At 37.4% G+C, this 22,654-nt stretch overlaps 1 protein-coding gene across 1 annotated transcript in view; it reads left to right on the top strand.

The window, feature by feature from the left end:
* Positions 1-19,042, top strand: part of LOC140227477 (E3 ubiquitin-protein ligase CHFR-like) — a 28,848-nt gene extending 9,806 nt beyond the window's left edge. Inside the window, exons 9-19 of the mRNA XM_072307880.1 lie at positions 112-187; positions 686-764; positions 1,381-1,445; positions 1,815-1,924; positions 2,920-3,050; positions 12,371-12,550; positions 13,807-13,890; positions 14,234-14,304; positions 15,341-15,431; positions 17,433-17,549; positions 18,963-19,042. Coding sequence (XP_072163981.1) covers positions 112-187; positions 686-764; positions 1,381-1,445; positions 1,815-1,924; positions 2,920-3,050; positions 12,371-12,550; positions 13,807-13,890; positions 14,234-14,304; positions 15,341-15,431; positions 17,433-17,549; positions 18,963-19,042 — 1,084 coding nt within the window. The remainder of the gene's footprint in view (positions 1-111; positions 188-685; positions 765-1,380; positions 1,446-1,814; positions 1,925-2,919; positions 3,051-12,370; positions 12,551-13,806; positions 13,891-14,233; positions 14,305-15,340; positions 15,432-17,432; positions 17,550-18,962) is intronic.
* The last annotated feature ends 3,612 nt before the right edge of the window (positions 19,043-22,654 follow it).

Here is a 22,654-nt window from a genome sequence, read left to right as displayed (position 1 = left end):
TCAATGTGAAAATTTAACTGAATTCTTGTATTTTGCCTCAATAATAAGATGGCAGTCTACTTCATGTCCAACTTAAAAAAATACCAATTTTTTTTATTCTGCTCCTCCCAGTTTGCAGCCCTGTATGCACAGCTTCTGCTCAGCCTGTTACTCAGGGTGGATGAAACATTCCAAGAGGTGTCCCCAGGTGGGTGTGGGATCATCTTGTGTAGCTCCTCAGACATCTGCACACGAACCCTGGCCATTGCAGTGGGTTTTGTTGCATCAGTTAATGAATGTAGCATGCAATCAAATATGTCGTGTGTGTGTGTGTTGTTTTTTTTAAGTAAAGCACTCAAAGGATTAAGAGACTGTGCAACTTAGATTAAGTTTCATCAAAATCTGTTTGCAACGTTTTGAGTTCGTTTGCAAATAGACAAACAGAACAAATAAACAGATAGACAGACAAATAACCCAATCCTGACAAAAATCTCTTTAGCAAAGGATCATTGTAAGTATATGTTGGGAATGGCAGGATACTATGCTCTGTTATAGAAGTGGCCCATGCATTAATTTCTGCAGATTTTGTCTGTATATGCAGTATTATTACAAAGCTAAAATTTGTACCTCAGAGATATTGAAAAACCTATGAGGTTTTCATGCACTCATGTGTTAGTCTCTTAAACCGTCCCTTTTGCTTGTGCAGTGTCGGAAGTATGTACGTCGCATCGGCCACAACTACATCGTCAACAGCCTCGTGGATGCTTACTTGAAGCAGCACCCTGGTAAGACATCACTTCGAAGCACTGAAACAAGTATTTTTGTTCAGCTGTGTTGAAAGAGTAGACAGTGTAAACCTTACTCAGCATCTGTTGGATAGGGGCACCAAATCTACTTCAACATTTTGATTGTATCACAGAAAAACAGCTGCTTCAATCTAATAGTATTTTCTTCCAAATTGATCATAATTTTTCCAGCAGGTTTTGTTGTTGCTGTTGACAACTAATAGATTATGGCCACATAGCTGATTTCTTGACATGCTGCAAGTCATGAATTCAAAACATGATTTGAGTGTATCAAACCCAAGTTTCATGATCTGGAAGCGACCCATTACTATTTTGATTATCATCACACTCAAATAAAGTTCACAGATCTTACATTATTTTTATGATACTATGTGTGTCAAAGCAGTTCACTGAATTTAGATATCTTTTCTTATTTCCTACCCAGTAATTGTTTCCTTTATAAATGCCTAGTGGAACTTACCACTAAGCTCAACAATAAAGTCATGGCAATTGACATGACCCTTATTTTCTGACCTAAACTGTGATATGAAAAGCTTGTGACACAAGAAAAGCAAAATGTCTGAGATGATCCTCTGTATTAAATGCTTTTTTGCAGAAAAGCAAAGGTCAAAAGAAGAGCTTGCTGAAATGGATCAACGTGACCAGGTTCCTTTCAATCAGGTATAGTACACTATCTTTGGATCTTGTATTCTTTTTTTTAACCCATCTACTCCCAGATTCTGAGAGTTTCTGGTTAAAGCTAAGGACAGAATGTTTCACATACCAGTTGATGCCATAATTTTGTGTGCATGCACTTTGCTCGAATTAAACCTGTTGCTCTTGACATACTTCAATTCCCTGTAGATATCATCCATGGCATACCCACACCCTATAATACTGGATCAAAAGATTGGAAAGTAATCATAGCAACAGGTTAAGTCATTCATTTTTTTTTTTTTTTGTTAACATACTACTCTACTTCACTGTAAACATAGATTGATGTACGTTTTGTTTGCATTTCGATATTCGCTTGCCTGCCCTGCCCTTCAGACAATTGACTATTCACAGGATATCGATGATGATGACGAGGATGAGGAGGGCGACTACGACCCGGACGATGAGTACGAAAGTGACGAACCTTCCCCTGTAGCCGTCCAACCGTGAGTGTTGCTGTGGCAGGGCCACAGGGCCCTGGAGTCATCCGTTGCCCTATGGGTACTATAGGGAGTAGACAGACCAAAATGTGTCTCTTACCTCCCAACAGATTGTCCCCCCCCCCCCCCTGCTTTTTAACCCTCAATAATTCCACAACACTTTGTAAAAAGAAGACTCTTGAAATCTTCAAATTTTTATGGTCCTATATCATGCCTAGACTTCCCTCCTTCTAAGTCCACAAATATGTAATGCACTTCTCACTTAACAGTGATACCAGTCTTCATTGCCTTTCTGTGAAAATGTTATCAAATATCAACACATGGTCACAAAAAAAAAAAAAATATATATATATATATGTATATATATATATATATATATATATATATATATATATATGGCTTGTCATATATATATATATATATATATATATATATATATATAGATATAGATATAGATATATATAGATGGCTTGTCATATATATATAGTCATATATATGGCTTGTCATCCCTATTAAAGTGATGTGCCATTCACTGATGTACTCGGTCTAGGATGATTTGGAAAAAAAAAAGATATAGGAGCCAGGTATGAAACTTTTAACAAATAGCATTCTTCTTTTCAACTTTAGCAGAACTCTTATCATTTTATTGCTTTCCATGTCTGTTAATTCTCATCATTTCTGGTCCAATTTGCAGTCATATTACATTGATTTTTACAACCCTACAACAAAGTAATTCTGCTCAGTTATTGCCCTCTGTTTATTTTGGATAACTGAGTCTAAAGTGTTTGTTGTCTTTGCCTCAGATATTAAAGTATGTTACACACAAAGTCCAGGAAATACACATAGATTTTCAGCATATCCTTTCTTCCTTGGATGTTTGATACCACTTAAAAGTCCTCTTGAATTTTGCTTCTGTAGTATTAAAAACAGAAATGTTTGAATTCTAGAGACTTTTTGTTTATTGTCTTTCTGACACTGATTATTTTGTAAAATTCACGCAGAGCCTGCAGACAGTGTCCCCATTATGTGTCACCCGTCCAACCACTTAACTTCTTCGCAGTAACGGCCCTCTCCAGCGCCATCTGTGGCACACCTGGGCCATCAACGAGCAGCGCAGGTCCATCGGGAGCAGGTGAGGTGGGAATGGGTCCAGTCATGTTAGATTGTGTTTGCTGATAGGGACATCCACTGATGAACTTTTGTTTAGCAATCAGCATACAATGTCCAGGAAGAACCCTTAATACCAGGATTATTGCTTAAAGGGATGGTACAGTTTCGGTTGAGGTGTGAATTTTGGTTTCCAATGTTTTCGATGATAATTTGTTGAAATTATTAGAAACCTCTCACAAAATATGAAAGATCATATAATTCTAAGAGGAAGTCAAAGTTTATTTGATGAAAATTGGTTTGGAAATTGCAGAGATATCCAAAATAAAGCAATCCTAATAGTAGAGCAGATAAGCCCTCAAAATCACGTGAATTGTGCAAAATTTGACTAAAGCATGAAACTTTCACCAGTGTTAGCACATACCATAAGATTTATTTTAAGATCGGGAGGTAAGTCTGATTTGACCTCTGATGACCTCCAGAGGTCAATGTACTTTAGATATCAGAAAATCGATGTTTTTAGACATTTGCAAATGATATATGTGGTTATGTTGCACTAAACATGCATTTATACCACAGTGAAATCATTTCCAGATTCAACAGAGCACTGACAGGTTTTTACCTTTGACCTCTGATGACCTCCAGAGGTCAATGAACTTTAAATATCAAAATATCGATGTTTTTAGACATTTGTGAATGATATATGTGGTTCTGATTCACTAAACAGGCATCTATACTTCAGGGAAACCATTTTCTGATTCCACAGAGCATTGACAGGTTTTAACCTTTGACCTCTGATGACCTTTGGAGGTCAATGACCTCAAAATATTATATTGATCTGTGATGTCATTGGTTAATGGTAACCATTGTTAAGATGTACAAAACAAGCATATCTGTCTTACAATGAAATTGTCTTCATATTCTAAAGAGCAGACAGGTTTCTACCTTTGACCTCTGATGACCTTGAAAGGTCAATGACCTCAGAATATCAGAATATTGAAGTATGACATCATTGGTGAAAGGTCAAACATGGTAAAGATGTACAAAACAAGCATATCTGTGTACAATGACATCGTCTTCATATTCCAAGGCACACAGAGGAGTTTCTGCCTTTGACCTCTGATGATCTCGAGAGGTCACTGACCTCAAAGTATCAGAATAGTTTGGCATCATCAATGGTAAACATGATGATGTTTTAGAGAGCACTCGTAGGCCCTGTTTATTAACGAGCCATTACCGTTCACCTATGAAAATCACACAAGGTCAAATACCTCGAATGAAATGTGAGGATGTTAATATTGATATTGCGATAGTTAATAGTTGTTTATAATGTAGGGCTTACAAACCATGCATTTCTGTTACCAAAAAGGTGGCTACTCATTCCGCAGAACTTTTCAGGTAATTATCTAAGTCGGGTATGTGCACAGAGCAAGGGGTGTCGATCTGTTTTCACGTGGGGGGGGGGGGGAACTTGGAAAATATGTAAAAGCATAAGTTCATGGTGCAAAGGAATGAAGCGGAGGGGGAGGGGGAGGATGTGGGTGGGGGATTGGATTTTTGCAGGTTTAGACCTGAAATCAGTGATTCAGTGTGGCTCTTGTTTAATGTGTGCGTCATCACTTATACGGAAGTTGATGGGGTGTGGGCGCATCTCACCTACCCTCCTCCCAAAGACGAAGTTTTTTTTTTTTTTTTTTTTTAAGAATCTGATGCATACTTTTGGGGAATATTTGGAAAATTATGGATCACCTAGGTGTACCAAGTCTATATGGATGGGAACCCAGCAAGCGCAGGGTTGGCGAGGGTAGGGTATTCCACTCCCATTCGACAGAGCTCTTGTATTTTGAGAAATGAGATTCAACGACCTGGCACACAGGCACTTTTGAAGGAATACCTCGAAATTGTATCAAAAAGGTGTAGTAAGTCAGCCATCTATGGAGGAAAACCAATCGACAGAAGGATGTGGGTGGAGGTATCCCCCTCCCACATTATGGAGCTTTTGCATTCTTTTGTTTGCAATTCAATGATCTCGTGCCACTCTTGGTTGAACTACCATTTTGAAAAAAAAGTCCATACCCAAATGTGTAGCCATAATCAATGCATGGAGGAGAGGTTGATACAGCGAGAGGAGGGTATGAAAGGGGCTGTCCCCCAATCCTTCCCATGCGAGGGAGCCTTTGCAGTAAGAATAGAAATGTAAAAAAAAAATCTAGTATACACATTTATGATGGAATATTTGGGAAATTATCAGTAAAAGGAGTGTACCAAATCTAAGGGTAAAAACCGAGGAGGGATTGTTAATTGAAAGATACACTACCCCCTCCAACAAGAGGGATTTTCTTTAATATGTCGGAACTGAAATTAAAGATCTAGTACATACTTTGTGATGATATAGAACAAAAAATGGGACAAAAGCACTGAGCGTATATGGAAGGGGACATAACGAAAGATAGTGTGGGGGAGGGGGTATGCAAAGGAGATTCTGCCTTTTAATCTGGTGCATACTATAGCTGAAATGTTCAGTGACAATTCATTTTCTGTCAAAAAAGTGAAGAAAAAAAATCTCAATCTCAGGAAATACTTGGAGGCAAAGTTTTATGTCCCCACCATTCCCCCTCCCATATTTTCTCGGGAGGCGGGGCAAATGCCTCTTGCCCTCCACAATGAACAATCGTGCATATATGGGAAAGCCTTTTCATCTTTGGAATTCAAATAAAAATATCTCTTAAAAACATTTTTCATAGAATAAGGGAAATTATCATTCCCCAAAGTATGTTATATCTGTGGAAGGAACCAAGCAGGGGGAAGGAGTCTATCGAAAGGAGATATCCCCTCTCACAGAAGGGAGATTTTGCATTTCAGAATTAAATTTTAACAATCCGATGCACACTTAAAGTGAAAAACTTGGGCAGTTTTCTGTCTAAAAAGTAAAAAACAAAAAACAACAAAAACTAACAACAACAAAACATAGTCCACATCTCAGAATTTAATGGGGTGGGGGTCAACTATCCCTGTCACCACCCCACCCCTCCTCCAAACTGATGCCCTGGTATGTACATGTGTTTTATTCCACTTGTTGAAAAGAAGAGAGAGTTTTAAGATACAATATTGTTCAGTGGTCGCTATCCCAGTCAAGTTAATTGTTTATCAATAAGGTGATTTCCTTCACCTGTATACCTTAAAATGATGTAGGCCTGGTATTTGCCTTGCACGTTATTACATCTATTTCTTTTTTAGTATTCTCGTTTATATTTTGATGTGAAAGTTGTTTACTTTGCCACGATTTTATTTGTACATAGAAAAAATAATCCAAGACTGAAAATGAAACTGATACAATATTTAATGATTGACATGATGCACATATTGTGTATTTCTATAGCAATAAAAGTGAGCAACTCAAAAGGCGTGTACTCATTTCACATGAACATTTGCGATGATGCTCTGACCCCTGGAGGATATTGAAAGATATGCATCAAAATGTAAGAATATTGATGTCTGGTCTCATTGGTTTGTAATGGCCAGCTGCTTATGAAATAATAATCATATTTTAAAAAAAAATGCATTGTGTGTGTGTGTGTGTGTCCAAAATTGTATGCAGAGTATTCCACACACAGTTCAATTTTGACTTCCATCTAGGACAATGAGCGGTTACTTTTTTCTCAACTACACTGTAATATCAAAATCTATTGAAAAAACACGGTGGCGGCTGGGTCTAACACATTATCATTCCTTTTCGTTGGAGATCCATGCGGGATGGTCAAAACAAACATAAAAAATGGATATCTCAGACCTAATTGTTATAACAAAGCATCATATCCTCATATACCCAACCCAACCCTCTATGCCCAGACAATGTAAACCACCCCATGGACTTACTTGGAGCTTTAGAATATACTTTGTCAACAGAGAGAGACATCCAAACCTTTGCAGTGCCGACTAAGATCTGCCATGGAACTGATTGGTATTGGCTCTGCATCATTGACAGCAGATCTTGTTTCCCTATTCTTCTTCTTCTTCTTCTTCTTCTTCTTCTTCTTCTTCTTCTTCTTCTTCTTCATTATACTGTGTAATCTTGTAATATTCTGCCATGGAGCCTTTTCTTAATTGGTTAAAGAAGGTATCCAAAGAGCTATATGAAGCAAAAAACAACAAACAAATGCAAAAACAAAAAGAGAGACTTATATGTATCTTTAATAACAGAGCTGAATATTGAGTATCTCTCTCCTGAAGTGTTTCAAAGAGATACAAGAGACAGTGGCCGAGAGTAGCCGCCACCTTTTTTGGGAGTAGGCCGACTTTGTGTTCTTGCAAATGATGCCTGACATTTTTGGTCATTTGCCCTTTTTGAAGAATGCAGCAATAGAGCCACAACTTCCTGCGGAGTAAATATTGTGGGGCTCTTGATGCAGAACATCATCGCTGAATTTCTTACAGGGATTGCCATTGTAGTTTTGTTTTGTTTTGCTTTGTTTTGTTTTTCAAGTGTGGCTGTAACACTGCTTGTTTTGCATATGATGGTCATTGCAGCTAAAGAGTGCATATCTTCTCTGGATCATTCCAAACTTCATGATGTTTCACCTGGGTGAATGGATCCCAGATGATGCATGCATATTCCAGGACAGTCCTGAGCGGCATGGAGTAGCAAAACACCTGAACTTTATGATACTCGTATCTTCGTCTGGAGAGAGTCTTTGGTTGAAGTATAACCTTTTTAAGCTGTTGTGGCGATTTGATTCCAGCTGAGCCTCCTATTGGAACTCCAAAATATTTTGCACAATCCGCTTTCTCCATGGTTTGCCATGAATGCTTATCTATTCCCTGGGTAGGTCACGGATGGCAATAGCTAGTTGCAATACACAGGATTGCTTCATGTGGAATGCATGTTGGGCCTCACAGTATGTCGAAGTTTTCAAGATGGTCCATGATGTCGCAGCTGTGGACTGTATACTCCAGGACCATGAGTCATTCATCGCAGTCATACTGTAACAACCCACCAGCTTTACACCAGCCAATACAGGCCCACCAGCTGGAAACTATGCAAATATTGCCCATGAGCTTGACACTTAGGCAAACCAGTCCCATAATGAGTCCGACAAATGGGGGGAAAGATCTATGAGACTTACACTGAATAGACACTCTGTATATCAGTCTCGTGGGCCTTGTTTTCCTCGAGTGTCGAGATAATGGCCATATTTGCCTATATTTGCTAGTCTACATAACTAACCCAAACATAACAGTTGTATTTGAGGTCACTGCCATCATTCAAGAAACATAAGCTTATTTCTGAAGTAATTGACCTCTCACATTTCAGAGACCTGTTACTATAAACCAATGCTCTGTGGAATATGCATACATACTTTGATCAAAACATTAGTGCGTGATTTGTACATGATTAAGCATTTATGATTTCACCAATGAAGCCAAACATCAATACAGGTAAGCCTACACATGTGACCTCAGTGACCTCTCATTGTCCTGAGAGGTCAAAGTTGGATATAATGCACAGGCTAATGACCAATGTTCCATGGAATGACACGATTCTTCTATTATAGCATAAATGATTGTACATCGGGTATTACAAAGTTGACCATTGACTATACATAGAATATCAATATTCTGATATTTTGAGGTCATTGGCCTGTCACCTTCCTCAGAGGTCAAAGGTAGAGACACGTGAGTAATTTCTCTTGCTCTGTGGAATAGGAAAACAATTCAATTGCAATACAAATGAATATAACATCTAAATCATGTTTGTCATCAACCAATTGCACCAAATATCAATGTTCTGACATTTTGAGGTCATTGGCCTCATCATAGGTCATCTGAGGTCATCAGAGGTCAAAGGTAGAAATCTGACTCGAAAGGCTCAGTGGAACATTGAGGCAATTCCTCTTACAAAAATTAGTTTTTAGTACATAATTATCGTGTTTCAGTTATGAGTGACACATTAAAATATCAATTTTCTGACATTTTGAGGTCATTGACCTCTGAAGGTCATCAGACGTCAAAGATAGAAACCTGTCAGGGCTCTGTGGAATATAAAGACAATTTCACTGTGACAAAAATTAAGTTTTAGTACATCATTACTGTGTTTTATCATTAACCAATGATGAAAAATATCAATTTTCTGACATTTTGAGGTCATTGACCTCTGGAGGTCATCAGAGGTCAAAGGTAGAATCCTGTCAGGGCTCTGTGGAACATAAAGACAATTTCACTGTGACAAATATCAAGTTTTAGTACATCATTATTGTGTTTATCATTAACCAATGACGCAAAATATCAATTTTCTTAGATTTTGAGGTCATTGACCTCTAGAGGTCATCAGAGGTCAATTCAGACTTACCTCCCGATCTTAAAATTAATCTTATAGCATGTACTAACAATGGTGAAAGTTTCATGCTTTAGTCAAATTTTGCACAATTCTTCGGCTTATCTACTCTACTATAATAAAAGGTGGGTCCCACCTTTTATTAAGATAGCTTTGTTGTACTTTGTTTTTAGATATCTCAGCCATTTCAAAACTGTTTTTCATCAAATAAACTTTGAATTCCTCTTAAAATTGCATGCTCTTGAACATTTCATGGAGTGGTTTCAAAGTGTCTCGTAAAAAGTTAAAACCTGAATCCTCACCTCGACCAATACTATACCATCCCTTTAATCCTTCTGAGAGCAGTTACCACAGTGTATCACATTCACCTCCAAGCATAATTCTGGCATTGATATGCCTGAGTGGGTGTGTCTGAATTGTGGGAAATTGACTTAAAGGTAGGGGATACCTTTTACAGAACTCCCAAAATGCAGCAAAACATTAAATATGAACCTCAGGGGACTTGTTTAGGCCACTGCTTAGAAATTTGGAAGTCAACAGTTATCTACAATTTGAATAATGCACAAAACTCAACTACTCAGTAGTTCTGTGTGTCAGCCACACTTAAGCCTTTTTGTTGCAGTCTTCTGTATTTTTTTATCTATGAACACAAATCTAAAAGTATAAGGGCTGATGTGATATATATGACATATAGAGTGTGTGGCAAGAATATATATAGAAATGTTTGTAAGTTTTGATGAACTTTATTCACAAAATAATACATGATGGACACACATGCAGTGCATGGATCTGCAAAGGTAGCCTAGTAATGTACTGGAATTTACGGTGAGCCCCGAAAAGAATTCAATTCAAAATCTAACGGTCAATAAAAATGTACTAAATGTTACCTTCCACTTTCAATACTTTATGGGAGTTTCTAAAATGATACTCTCTTCAACATACCACTGTGTTTATACAACTCTTCATTTAAGGCATGCAAATGGGATTCCCTACCTTTAAGGCCAGGGTACCATCTTGCAGGATACATAATATGGCTATGCATACAGGCATAAAAAGCAGAGCTGCCAATTTGTCTGTGTTCACTATTTTTAGTCCTTCCTTCTTCATGTGTGGAAATCTATATTCATATTTTTCAAAAAAGTAGGTCTTCCACTGTTGGGACTGATTAACAAATTGTGACCGTGCACTACAAAACAAACAAAAAGTCACACCCCTTGATTTTAAGTGAGGACTCAAAAAAGGTGAAACGGGTCAACCAAGTCGATATTAAGTTTTGCATATTTTCTGAAAAACCTACCCTTCTTCTACATTATTCTTAAGTTTGGGATCATAAAATGAATGTGAAAATGCATTTTCAGCAGTTTTTCTACAACCTTTTTTTGTAGAGTAGTGAGATCAGGTATGTCCTAGAGGCTACTTTTCATTTCTTGACAATTCTTTGCACATTCTTCACTTTCATGTCTGATAACTTTTGAATGGATAACGCTACTGCTTTGAAAGTTGGCATTAATCATGGACAGAATATGTTTATAGAGCATGCTCAATTTCAACTTAATCTGATAATCCCTTCATTGCTGTTGCTCCAGTAGTTTACATCCTGTTTTTGTCCCATTCATCGCACAGCTAGCACGGTTTGGTAAAGATTAAGCGCTTGAATAGACAGATAGACCCTGTACTTCAGAGCCCTTTTTCTCGGGTCACACTTGTCCATAGTGTGTGCTTCCTTTCCAATATTTAGATAGGTTAGGAGAGTCCATTTCAATTTAGCTATATACATCATCGTAAAGCTTAGAGTCTGTGCTTTCAGAATTTGCCCTTAACTAAAAATCCATATCCGGCGACCTTTTGTCGGTTTTGAGATGCAGGGTCACAATTGCTCATTGATGTAAATATGCACTGATAATTCAATGTTTTAGTAGTAGCCATGATAAAAAAATCATGGACTTACATACTTGGGTTGGTCTCAAGCTAAGTTATGATCTCCTGATCAACAGACATGCATCTTTACATAATATCCACTAATCTACCAAGCTTCCACCTGACAGCCAGTGCTGGTTTTAATCTTTGTAACATGCAGTGGGTACTGTGTATTTATTTAAGCTTGTGAATTCTCATGTTGAGCTGTGTTTTATTGCAACTGGCTGACAAATTGCCCTTCATTCTTTTTGTAAATCTTGATTTTTTTAAATATAATTGCTATTACTAAAATACTTAATAAGTGGTGCTTATTTACATCGATGAAGGGCAGTTTGTCAATCAGTTGCAAAAAAACAACAACTTGATGCATGAATTCATAAATTTAAATAGCACTATTATGTCAGCATTTTTGCAATAGTAATACACAAATGTTCATGCTCATTATGATGACATGGACGTAGGAATCCTTGTAAGCTCTTTGTCCTGAAGCAGAGTAACATTTAACTGGTAGTCAGTCACTAGCAAGTTGATGCCACAGATATTGCGTTGAAGCTCTGATGTTATCGGCTTCATTAGACCCGAGACATGTTTAACTCTTTATGTGCCATGGTGGAAACCCCCTGTGTGCCACATTATTTTGAGTCAACAATGTAGTCATACTTTGAGAAAACATTTTTTTTTTTTTTTCAAATCTATGTGACTTTTATAGATTTCTGTTAGGCTTGACATGTAGTGAGGAAAATAGATGAGAACATGCCAAGTTTTGCCGCTTTGTGCATCTGAGTAGAATATACGAAGTTGGCACGCCATCGACTGAGTTGGGCATGGGAATGTGGCTCATAAAGAGTTAAACATAGATTTTTAGGTCTGATTCCCATCATTTGTGGTGGATGCTTTGTAGTATTAATTCCTCTGAAGATTCTCATACCATCGAGTGAGAGTGATAAGGACATTAAGTTGCCTCAAACACTATATCTGTTGTGGCAACTTACAGCCCTTGTCATGCTCAGCTGACGATATTACAATAGTTTTAGAAGTCCTCTGCTCTGTAGTTACTTCAGGCTTTCCATATTTGTTTGTGCATTGTATAATAATAGGAGCTGCCTCTGACTCTGCTGGTAGTACGGGACGTAGCAAAATTGTTGGGGGCGTGTCTGTACTGATGCCCCAGCCACCTGCGTTCCAGTGCCAACCGTTCCCTTCCCATGTGAACTGCTACTGTTGTTCAGAGATCATGCCACTGCGGGCCGAAGCTGCAGACCTTCCTCCAATGAGATGTGAGTGACACAAACATTTTTTTCCCTCTCCATCTCTCTTTTTCTCTTCTGTTTATCTATCTCTCTATCTTTCTATCCATCTGACTTTCCATCTATCGGATATATCTATTATTCATATATCATTATTTATCTATCCATATATGTCTATCTATTCATTTATCCATTTCTCTCTCTATCTGTCTATCTATTCATCTGTCAACCTGTCTACCAGGGGTATTCATTTGTCTATAGTAAATAGGTAGAGTAAGATATGGGCTGTGATTGGTTAGATTGCATGACATGATTATGGGAAAACTTTCGTAAATTAGCACGGTCGTGCCACTACACTGATCGCTTACAGCATGCCTACACTTTGTCTACGCAGAGATTTGCGCCGCGAGGGACGTAGTAGGACAAGGCCAAACCTTTCATCGAATGCGCGCATAGAGCACTGAACGCAGAAAGTAGCTAGCAATGCGCACATCCGCGGCTGAGCTAGCTGTACGTAAACAAGGTTATCACTCTGTATGCAAGAAATCTACGGTGAGTCGAATGTTAAATCTAACAGTTAGTACTTCTCTTAGGGCCTAGACCTACAATGTATATAAAATGCATGTTAATCGAGAAAATTGAACAATCCGTTCAAAAGTTATGAATTTTTAAAGTATCTGCACAGTCACTGCTGGATGAGAAGACTACTACAGTGTATGATGTCACATGCATACAAAAATATATAAGGAAAATATGAAGAGAATTTCACAAAAGTTTACTTTTTGAAAAAAGTGCACATTTCCTCGACTTGTCACTGACGTATGTTAAGGGTAATATTATTCCCCCTTGCCTTCTGAAAGAGAAAAGTCAAATGTTCTTTTATTATGCGAGAAAAGTGAAAATAACTTGAATTTTCCTTATATCGTTGTACACATATGACATCGCAAGCTGTAGTAGCCTTCTCATCCAGCAGTGGCTGAGCAGAAACTTCAAAAATTCATAACTTTTAAATGGATTGTCCAACTTTCCTCAAACTCTTGCTGATGTGTTTGATTAATATTGCCACATTCACTCAATCCACATGTCTGTGAGGGTGAACTTGTCCTTTAACTTTATGTAGAATGAGTTGAAGAGCAGTCTTTGCTACACAAGATGATATTCAATGTTGTCTCATAGATACAGCAGCTTATATTTCATATGGCAGATAACAAAATTGGCCCAACATCCATCCATCTGAGAGCATTGATGATGTTTATCTTTTCCTTCTGTGAATATTTCCATCTAAGGTGGTGTATGCAGACGATACTTCTGCCATTTGTACTGGGGTTGCCGGAAGCACAATTGTTACGGCTGTCTCAACAAATTAAAAGGTCTGTATTAAAAGGGACTGTAGGGAATTTCAATACGTACTGATATCTAAAATTTAATGGAATATGGATGGTCTTTATGCCTCCGCCATGAAGTGTCGCCAGAGGCATTATGTTTTCGGGTTGTCCATCCTGTCCATCTGTCCTTCCGTTTGTCCGTCCATTTATTGGTCCAGATCTCAAAATTTGGCAGATACTTTCTTTGAATCTTATTCTTGGGTCTGTTGTGTTTAGTTTGGATTTTTGTAGTAAAAGTGTTCTGATTTCATGCTTGATTTAGGATCTGTTGTTGCAAGGTTAATGTGTGTTTTAATTGTATGTTTCTTTGCTCATTGCTTTTCCTCAGAGATGCATTTTCAAGATCAAGTCTTGCATGATATTATCAACCGCAACACATTTGAGACTCAAGTATTCATTGTAAGTACATTTGTGATACAGATGTAAGTAATGATAATGATAATATTTATGTTATAACAATAATGATAATAATGATAATGATAATAATAACAATGATAATAATAATAATAATAATAATAATAATAATAATAATAATAATAATAATAATAATAATAATAATAATAATAATAATAATAATAATAATAATGATAATAATAATGATAATATTATTATTATCATCAGGCATTATTATTATTATTATTATTATTATTATTATTATTATTATTATTATTATTATTATTATTATTATTATTATTATTATTATTATTTTAGAAGTAGTAAAAAGAGAAGTAGTAGCAATGATAAAGTAATAATAATAATGATAATAGTGCTGATAGTGTCTTTTGCAAAATAACTCAAAAAGTTGTAAACAGGTTTGGATGAAATTTACAAGAAAAGATGATATGATTTTGATAGTGATCCCAGAATTTTGATGAATTTTTGAAGGATTTTTTATCTTTTGGCAAATAGGGCCAATGAACTAGGGAGTTTAAGCTGCGCATATTTGGAGCTGATGAGGTTAACGCAAGGCTTCCTTGTCAAATTGTTCAATCTCGGCATACATTTATGGATAAAAATGAGCTGCTTGATAGAGGTCTGTGCTCTCCATGCGTTTTTTTTTTTGGGGGGGGGGGGTTTCAGTTACTATAATAATGTGTGTTATACATGTAAATGGGGTGTAAGTATTCAAATGAATCTGAAATGAAAATTAAAGAAAAAAGGAATTGATGATCCTCAGTTAAAATGAAATCTCTGAAAAAAAAAAAAATCTGTTAATGGAATGAATTAGTAATCTGGCTTTATACTGCTAGATATGATTCTTTCATGTTTCTGTGGATCAGTTTTCACTTGAAATGCAATCGAAGGTATTTAGAATTTTCTTCTGCTCTTTATTCTTTACATTATTGTCAACTTGACGGTGATTAGAATCATTGAAAAGCAACATTTTATTAAGCTATGTCCCTTTAGTCTTTGTCTCTCTTATGTTCTTTCACAGGACTACATGAGGAGTAATGGGGCCACTACAGCCAAGGAGATTCTGAGGAAATGCGTTGACAAGCTGGATGCTGGCAGCATTTCTTCACCTCGTAAGAGAGAAAAGTTGTTTTTCTATTTTTTTAATAATTTTTACGTACAATCCATGAGTTGTCATAATATACAAATGATGCACAGGATAGAGTGTGTTAGTGAAGGTGCGGCGCGCTCGAGAGTATTGACAATGGTGCGACATGCACGAGGCGCAGCCGAGTGCATGTTTGCAACCGTTGTCAATACTCGAGAGAGCGCCGCACCTTCACTAACGCCACGAAATAATCCTGTGCATCATTTGTTTTATAAAATGGGTCGAAAACTAACAGCATTATTCACGTACCTTTGTGGGTCAATACCAGTCAGCTACATGTAGCACTCGCTCAAAAGTCAAGATGTCCGAAGATGTTCGTCCCAAACATTTACGCACGTCGCACTCGGAAATCCCGCACATAAGTACTGTACGTACGTATAAGAGTATACGTACGCCACGTGTTATGCACAAGAAAGGCCGCCGGCTGTTGTGGCAACCCGCGGCCCGAACTAGAAGTTGTTTACAGGATTGACAGCGCGTATAGTAGCGCGTGACGCACTTGTAACAACTGATTGAGTGCGCACTGCTAGTGTAAACATTGTGACGTACGTCAGGCCAGGGAGGTGGAAGAGAGACTCTTCTTAGTGTGTACCTGAAGAAATTAATGCACGCACACGTGACTCATTTCAGCGCTTCCAATTGGCTACATTCTTGAACCCATTTTATAATATACAAATGATGCACAAGATAGAGTGCGTTAGTGGAGATGTAGCGCACTCGAGGGTATTTACAATTTGTGAAACATGCATGAGGCGAAGCCGAGTGCATGTTGCACTACATTGTAAATACCCGACAGCTACCAGTAAATACCAGTCAGCTACATGTAGCACTCGCTGAAGAATCAAGATGTCCGAAGATGTTCGTCCCAAACATTTACGCACGTCGCACTCCAATCGGAAATCCCGCACATATAAGTACTGTACGTATAAGAGTATACGTACGCCACACATGTTATGCACACAAGAAAGGCCGGCCGGCAGCCCGAACTAGAAGTTGTTTACAGGATTGACAGCGTGTATAGTAGCGCGCGACGCGCTTGTAACAACTGATTAAGTGCGCACTGCTAGTGTAAACATTGTGACGTCAGGCCGTGCATGTTAGTGAGAAATTAATGTACGCACATGTGACTCATTTCAGCGCTTCCAATTGGCTACATTCTTGAACCCATTTTATAAATGTTGTTATTGTATGATACCCAAATATAGAGTTTTTTCACTGAAATTATTGGACTGTAAAATTGTTAGTTTACCATGCTTTACAAGCATTGTAATTATTCTACCCATATTGTTTTGTGCAGAGAGTTGCTGTAAGGATTGATTTTCACTAGTCAACTCAGTCGGGATCCTAATGAAGGTCCAAAAGACTGGACAACCGAATACCTGTTGAAATGTAGCTATGTCTAACTGCTCCTCCCTTCCTCTTAACCCTAACTTACCTGGCCCCCCCCCCCCCCCCCCCGACGAATTCCACGACCATTCCGGCGCGCAAAATTTTTTGACCGTGCCACTCACTGACTTTTTACTTTCAAGTCTTGCGCAACTTTTGAGACCAAATTTGTTGTGCCCGGGCATACCGTTCCGAAGCCACGCCCCTTCAAAAAATTTTCGTCAACCCCAAAATTGCTCAAAAACGTGATTTTGTGTACAAAGTCAATACAAATTGTGTTTTTTCAATTAATTCATATAAGAATTCATATTTTTAATTTTAATGGCTGAAATCAATTTATTTTAGTATAATTATGCTTCAAAAAATGTGCATGACAAATTCTGCTGAAAAAAACAACAAAAACAAAAGTTCAAAAAACAAAGAAATACATTAAAAAAATTGATAAAACAATAAAAAAACATAAGAAATTAATTTTGATACCCATACATATACACGTAAAGTGCATTAATTTGTGCAGTGATCATTAACATGTACAATTGCCAGCTAATGTGTGTTCAATGTCATCTGGTTGCTTCCTCAGAAACAAGGCAGCATAACTTGACAGGAGAGACCCCTATGTGTTTCATGTGTGCCTGGCCAATCTTCAGGGACCTAGCTTACGAGTACAGAGTGTCAATCCCTGCCTCCGACCTCCCTGGTAAGCCTCAGACCCTCGATGGAACCTCTTTCCCATACCTGCCGGGTTATACATACACTTGACAGGGTTCAATAGTATTGAATTTCCTTTTCTTTTTTTTTCTTTTTTTTTATCAAAATCAATTCAAATAAACAAGATTTACATGTGGTTGTCACTGATGGGAACATATATGGCAAAAGTCTGTCCATAACTTCCCCATGAATCAATCAATCATTCGTTCAGGTTGTCAGCTTTGGCAGCTCAGTGAAATTTCATGCACTCAAAAGTGATGGACGAGTGTTAGACTTGTCAAAGAACTCATAATCCTGTCGATGCTATCTTTATGATTCGATTCTCAATGAAGCATTTATCATCTCCACTTAGAAGAGGACAGCTAGTGCTTTCTCCATTATTATCAACTTGTGTTATTTCAGCTTGTCAATCTATCAGTATAGATAGTGAGTGGTCACGAATGCCTTGGTGCAAGATTTTGTACTGATTGCAAAATCTTGTTCATTATTTGTTTAGTGCAAGACCTCCGACATTACAGATAGTGTTATACTGTATACGCTATATATTTCGCGTGGGTTTTATTTTCGCGAATTTCGCGAGTCGGGAGCTATTCGCGAAATTAACAACACGCGAAAATATTACCTTCCAAAATGAATCCCTTGCCTTGACGATACGAACATTTTACGGCGTACCGAACAGACCATACTGGCTATTAAAGCTTGTTTACGTACATAATATGCATGTCCACGTCTAACTAACGGTTACTACATTTAGTATACACAGCCCAGTCGCTGTGGTACTTGTAGCATTCGTTGCTAGTAAGTTGAAAATTCACACTTTCTTTGCCACTTCATATTTTCTCTGGTCCCCCATTCGCGAATTTAACCACTCGCGAAAATGTGTGACATCGGCAATTCGCGAAAATTTATGTACACGAAAATTATAGCGTATACAGTAGGTTGGTTTCTGAATATACATGTAGTACAGTAATTGCAACTGTGTTTTCAGGAAAAGCAAATGATACAGCTGTACAAGGAAGTGACGGGTTGATGAAATCAATAAGTGATTGAGCACACACTGCAAAGTATGTTTATTGTGACATCAGAGGAGAACTATGGTCCAAGATTACGAGTTTAATAAAAAGCATTTCTTAGGAGTAGATGCACATGGTTGATGTCACGTTAGAGGGCAATATTCAAAATTGCTCAACAGATATTGCATGCTCAACAATGAACAATGGTACAATGTACTTTGTTGAAATAGCAAATATTGCATGTTGATCAGATCACCACAGAGATAAGCAACAATCTGTTAAGGTGTTCTATAATTCCAAATATGATGCATTGAGTTGCTTGGTTCCTGAGATGTGGTAGTTAATTAATGTTAGACTATCATGTGTGTTGTCTTCCGTACATAATGCAGCCCACATAGCAGCAAGAGCAAACTGTCACTGGGGGAAGAATTGCAGGACACAGTACAACAAGCCGCACCATGCTGCGTGAGTGTCTCTCTTTACCCCCTCATGGGCCTGATGCTAGGCATTGGGTTTTCAGGATAACTTGGAGGCCATCAACCCTGAAGTCCACCTTCGTAGACATGTGGATTGAATGAATGCAGCAATATCAGTAGAACACATCAGAGAAGTTTGGGGGAAATCAGACTATCCGTTCAAAAGTTATGAATTTTTAAAGTATATCTAAGCAGTCACTGCTGGATGAGAAGACTACTACAGTGTGTGATGTCACATGCGTAGAATGATATAAGGAAAATGTAAAGACAATTTGAAGAAATTTTTGGAAAAAGTGCACATTTCCTCGATTTGTCACTGATGTGTGTTAAGGGTATTATTATGCCCCCTGCCTTCTGATAGAGGCAAGTCCAGCATTCTTCTATTATGTGAGAAAAGTGAAAATATGTTGAAATTTCTTTATGTTTTCTCTATGCACTTACAGTTGTACACATGTGACATCACAAGCTATAGCAGTCAACTCATCCAGCAGTGACTGAGCAAAAACTTCAAAAATTCATAACTTTTGAATTGTCCGTTTGACCTCAAACTTTCACTGACGTGTTTTACTATTTGGATTGGTGCATTCACTCAATCCATGTGTCTGTATTTGAAGGTGGACTTGTCCTTTAAGCTTGCTGACTGGCTTATCAGACAATGGCACACTTTCTGCACACATCAGCAGAGGAGGTCCTGAAACCTGATCTGTCATGGAACAGTGTTATGAGATTGTATTACTCATTGTGATGGCTATTGCAATAACATCATGTTACACAAGTGAACCTCATTATAAAGAGGTCATATAGAACAAAACTCTTGTATACACCAATTGTAACCAGTTGATTGTACAAGTCCCCACTCTTTATACCATGTTGTCATTTTTGTACCCTGATATAGTGGGAAACCTGATATAAAAAGCTAATTGTGGTGTTTTTAGGTCCTCTTTATAACGAGGTTCTATAAAAATATATGCAAATGTGAACAGCAGATAAGTGTATTTCACACACTAAGTTTTATATCATTTTTTTTCCTCTGCAAATTTGACATTGCCAAGATACTAGCAAGAGCCTACAGATGATCAGACAATTTGAAATGTCACACACTTAAATGTTAATCCTACAATAGAAGAAGCAATATCTCACTGCTGGGTTTGCCAAAAGAGAAAGAAGAGTGTTTAGAAATGCAAATTGAATGATTATATGTGTATTTGATTGTGTTTATTGTTTTCTCTATCTAATCACTCTCTCATTCATCTCTTGATTCATTTATTTTTCTATCGGTTTACCCATCTACATTTACTGTTTCTTTGTATCCTAACATATGTCTGTATCTTCTGTAACACATACTCACAAAGCAGTGTATTTCTTTTCATCCATCACCACCAATATCTGTACTTTTATTTTGCCACTCCACTGACATTTAGTTTGTGAGGGAGCAAACAAATTATTTTCATTTAAGTTTATTTGTTTTTACCATGAAAACAAATCTTTGTTTTACATCCTGCAGAAACTTCAACCACATCTGTGATCAAACACGGTTTTGATCGAAGCAGTCAGCTACAGGTAGAGCTGATGATGGCAAGAGTTCTGAGTCTTCTCGTACCAAAGGATGGATAGATTCAGCTTAACCCGTTGAGGATGAGTCCTGAGTAATCTCATGCAAGCGTCTATGGGAAATGCATGTTGTAGCAAAATCAAACCGTCCTCAACGAGTTAAGGTTTAAGAGTCTTAGTAGTACATACTAATTGCATAAGTAGAGTCCTGATTTGTCATGGATAAGAAGAGTTTTGTCTTTCAGCATGTTCACAACTGGTTCCCCAAATGTTATGGGCCGCTGAAGTGATACATAGCCCCTACAGTTACTTCATTGATCAATCTGCACGTCATCTCTAATCCAATGCCAAAATGTCCATTTTTGTTGTACGTGCTTGTGATAAGCAATTCACCTTATGAGAAATGTATAACAATTCGGTTTCCATTCGAAGATCAAATTTCCTTGGATAGGATACTTCCCACTGTGGAAGATGAAGTAATCATTGAATCAGTTATTGAGGTAGCACACTTTTAAAAGGGGGGGGGGGAGCATAAAGGAGTATTAACCTCTGCACAATATCAGAAAAAAATACAAAGAATGAAAGGACGTAACTTTTGCAAGGAGAAAGTGAAATATTCATCTTCAATGTTTTGCTCCATGTGAAACAAGATTATGGCTTTAATGTAGACCAAAGACATTTCGTTGTTTCTCATCATATACCTTTCTGGACAAAAAAAAATTGATTTGGAGGTACAATTGAAATTTCGAAGGCAGACATTTGAGAGCAAGAAAGGCATTGACACACTGTAAAGGCAGTGTGATTAATGTCTTTTTGCTTCTTTGGTGACAGGCATTCCTGTCAGAGTATGAATACATTGGTTGTACAATGTATCAGTTTTCATATTTCAGCCGCAGTACCTTGAAAATATTTCATACATGTATTTACTTAGCTTGAGTGAGTTCTGCTTTCCCATGACTAGTAATGGTATCATAATGTATGAACATGCTGACATGCCATGTATATGTATATGTATGTTTGCATGTATGTATGTATGTATGTATAATGTGTGTGTGTGTGTGTGTGTGTAGGTACAGTCAACCTTGTGTAAGTCTACCCCGCACAAGTCAAAACTTGGCTAAGCCTAAAATTGCTGTCAAAGAAAATTGTTTTATCCTGAATGTTTTATCCTGACTTTGTGTAAAAGTTGAAATTTATGTAAGTGGATGAGTTTTAAGCAAAGTTGGCTGTTTATGATCTGTATACATATAACATATGAAGATAGATTGATAGATAGATAGATAATACTGTAAAAGTGGATATTTTCGCGCGACTAATTTTTCAAGCTTGGCCAGGTAAGAAGAGTTTCACGTGTTTTTAATTCCGCTGAATCAAGACGTCAACTACTGGAACATAAAGCACGCAAAAATATTCACGTGCTTTCATTTTCGCTCTAGCTTCTGGTTGCGCGAAAATTTCCATGAAAATTTCCACTTTTACAGTAGATAGATAGACAGATATATTGTATATATTATATTCCTTGTGCCATTTTTTTTTTCATTATTGTGATATTACTACTGGTGGTGCATGAAAGAAAATTTTACAGACTGCCTTTCTTTCTCAAAAATACATATCATATCTTGCTGAGATATAAATGCTGATGTGGAATGTAGCCTCGAATAATTGAAGCTGATATCTGTGCATATGAATTTATGTATTGTATTTCATATTTGTTGTGTTCAGAAAAAAAAAAATTGTTCTCAAGAGATTTGCTGGAAATGTAAGAAAAATAGATTTTATCTATAAGCAAAGTCCAAAGTCACCATGAATTTGGTTGCACCGTTTTCATTGTCATATTGAAAGAAAAAGAGTGTACACTGTATTTAGGATGATGCATTTCTCGGCATTGTGCAACATCATTTGCCGAGTAGATAAACACGTCATACATATTGAAATAATACTTGCTGTTTAATGTTACGAAACCATGGGGTCAGCGAAATATGGAGTAATTCTTTTGCAGAACACCCATAAATCTGTCCAACGTTTGTAAGAAGTTGCCGCTGCACTGGCGTAAA

Source organism: Diadema setosum, chromosome 4, assembly GCF_964275005.1.
Source record: "Diadema setosum chromosome 4, eeDiaSeto1, whole genome shotgun sequence".
Lineage (NCBI taxonomy): Eukaryota > Metazoa > Echinodermata > Echinoidea > Diadematoida > Diadematidae > Diadema > Diadema setosum.
This window is presented reverse-complemented; position numbering and strand designations above follow the sequence as displayed.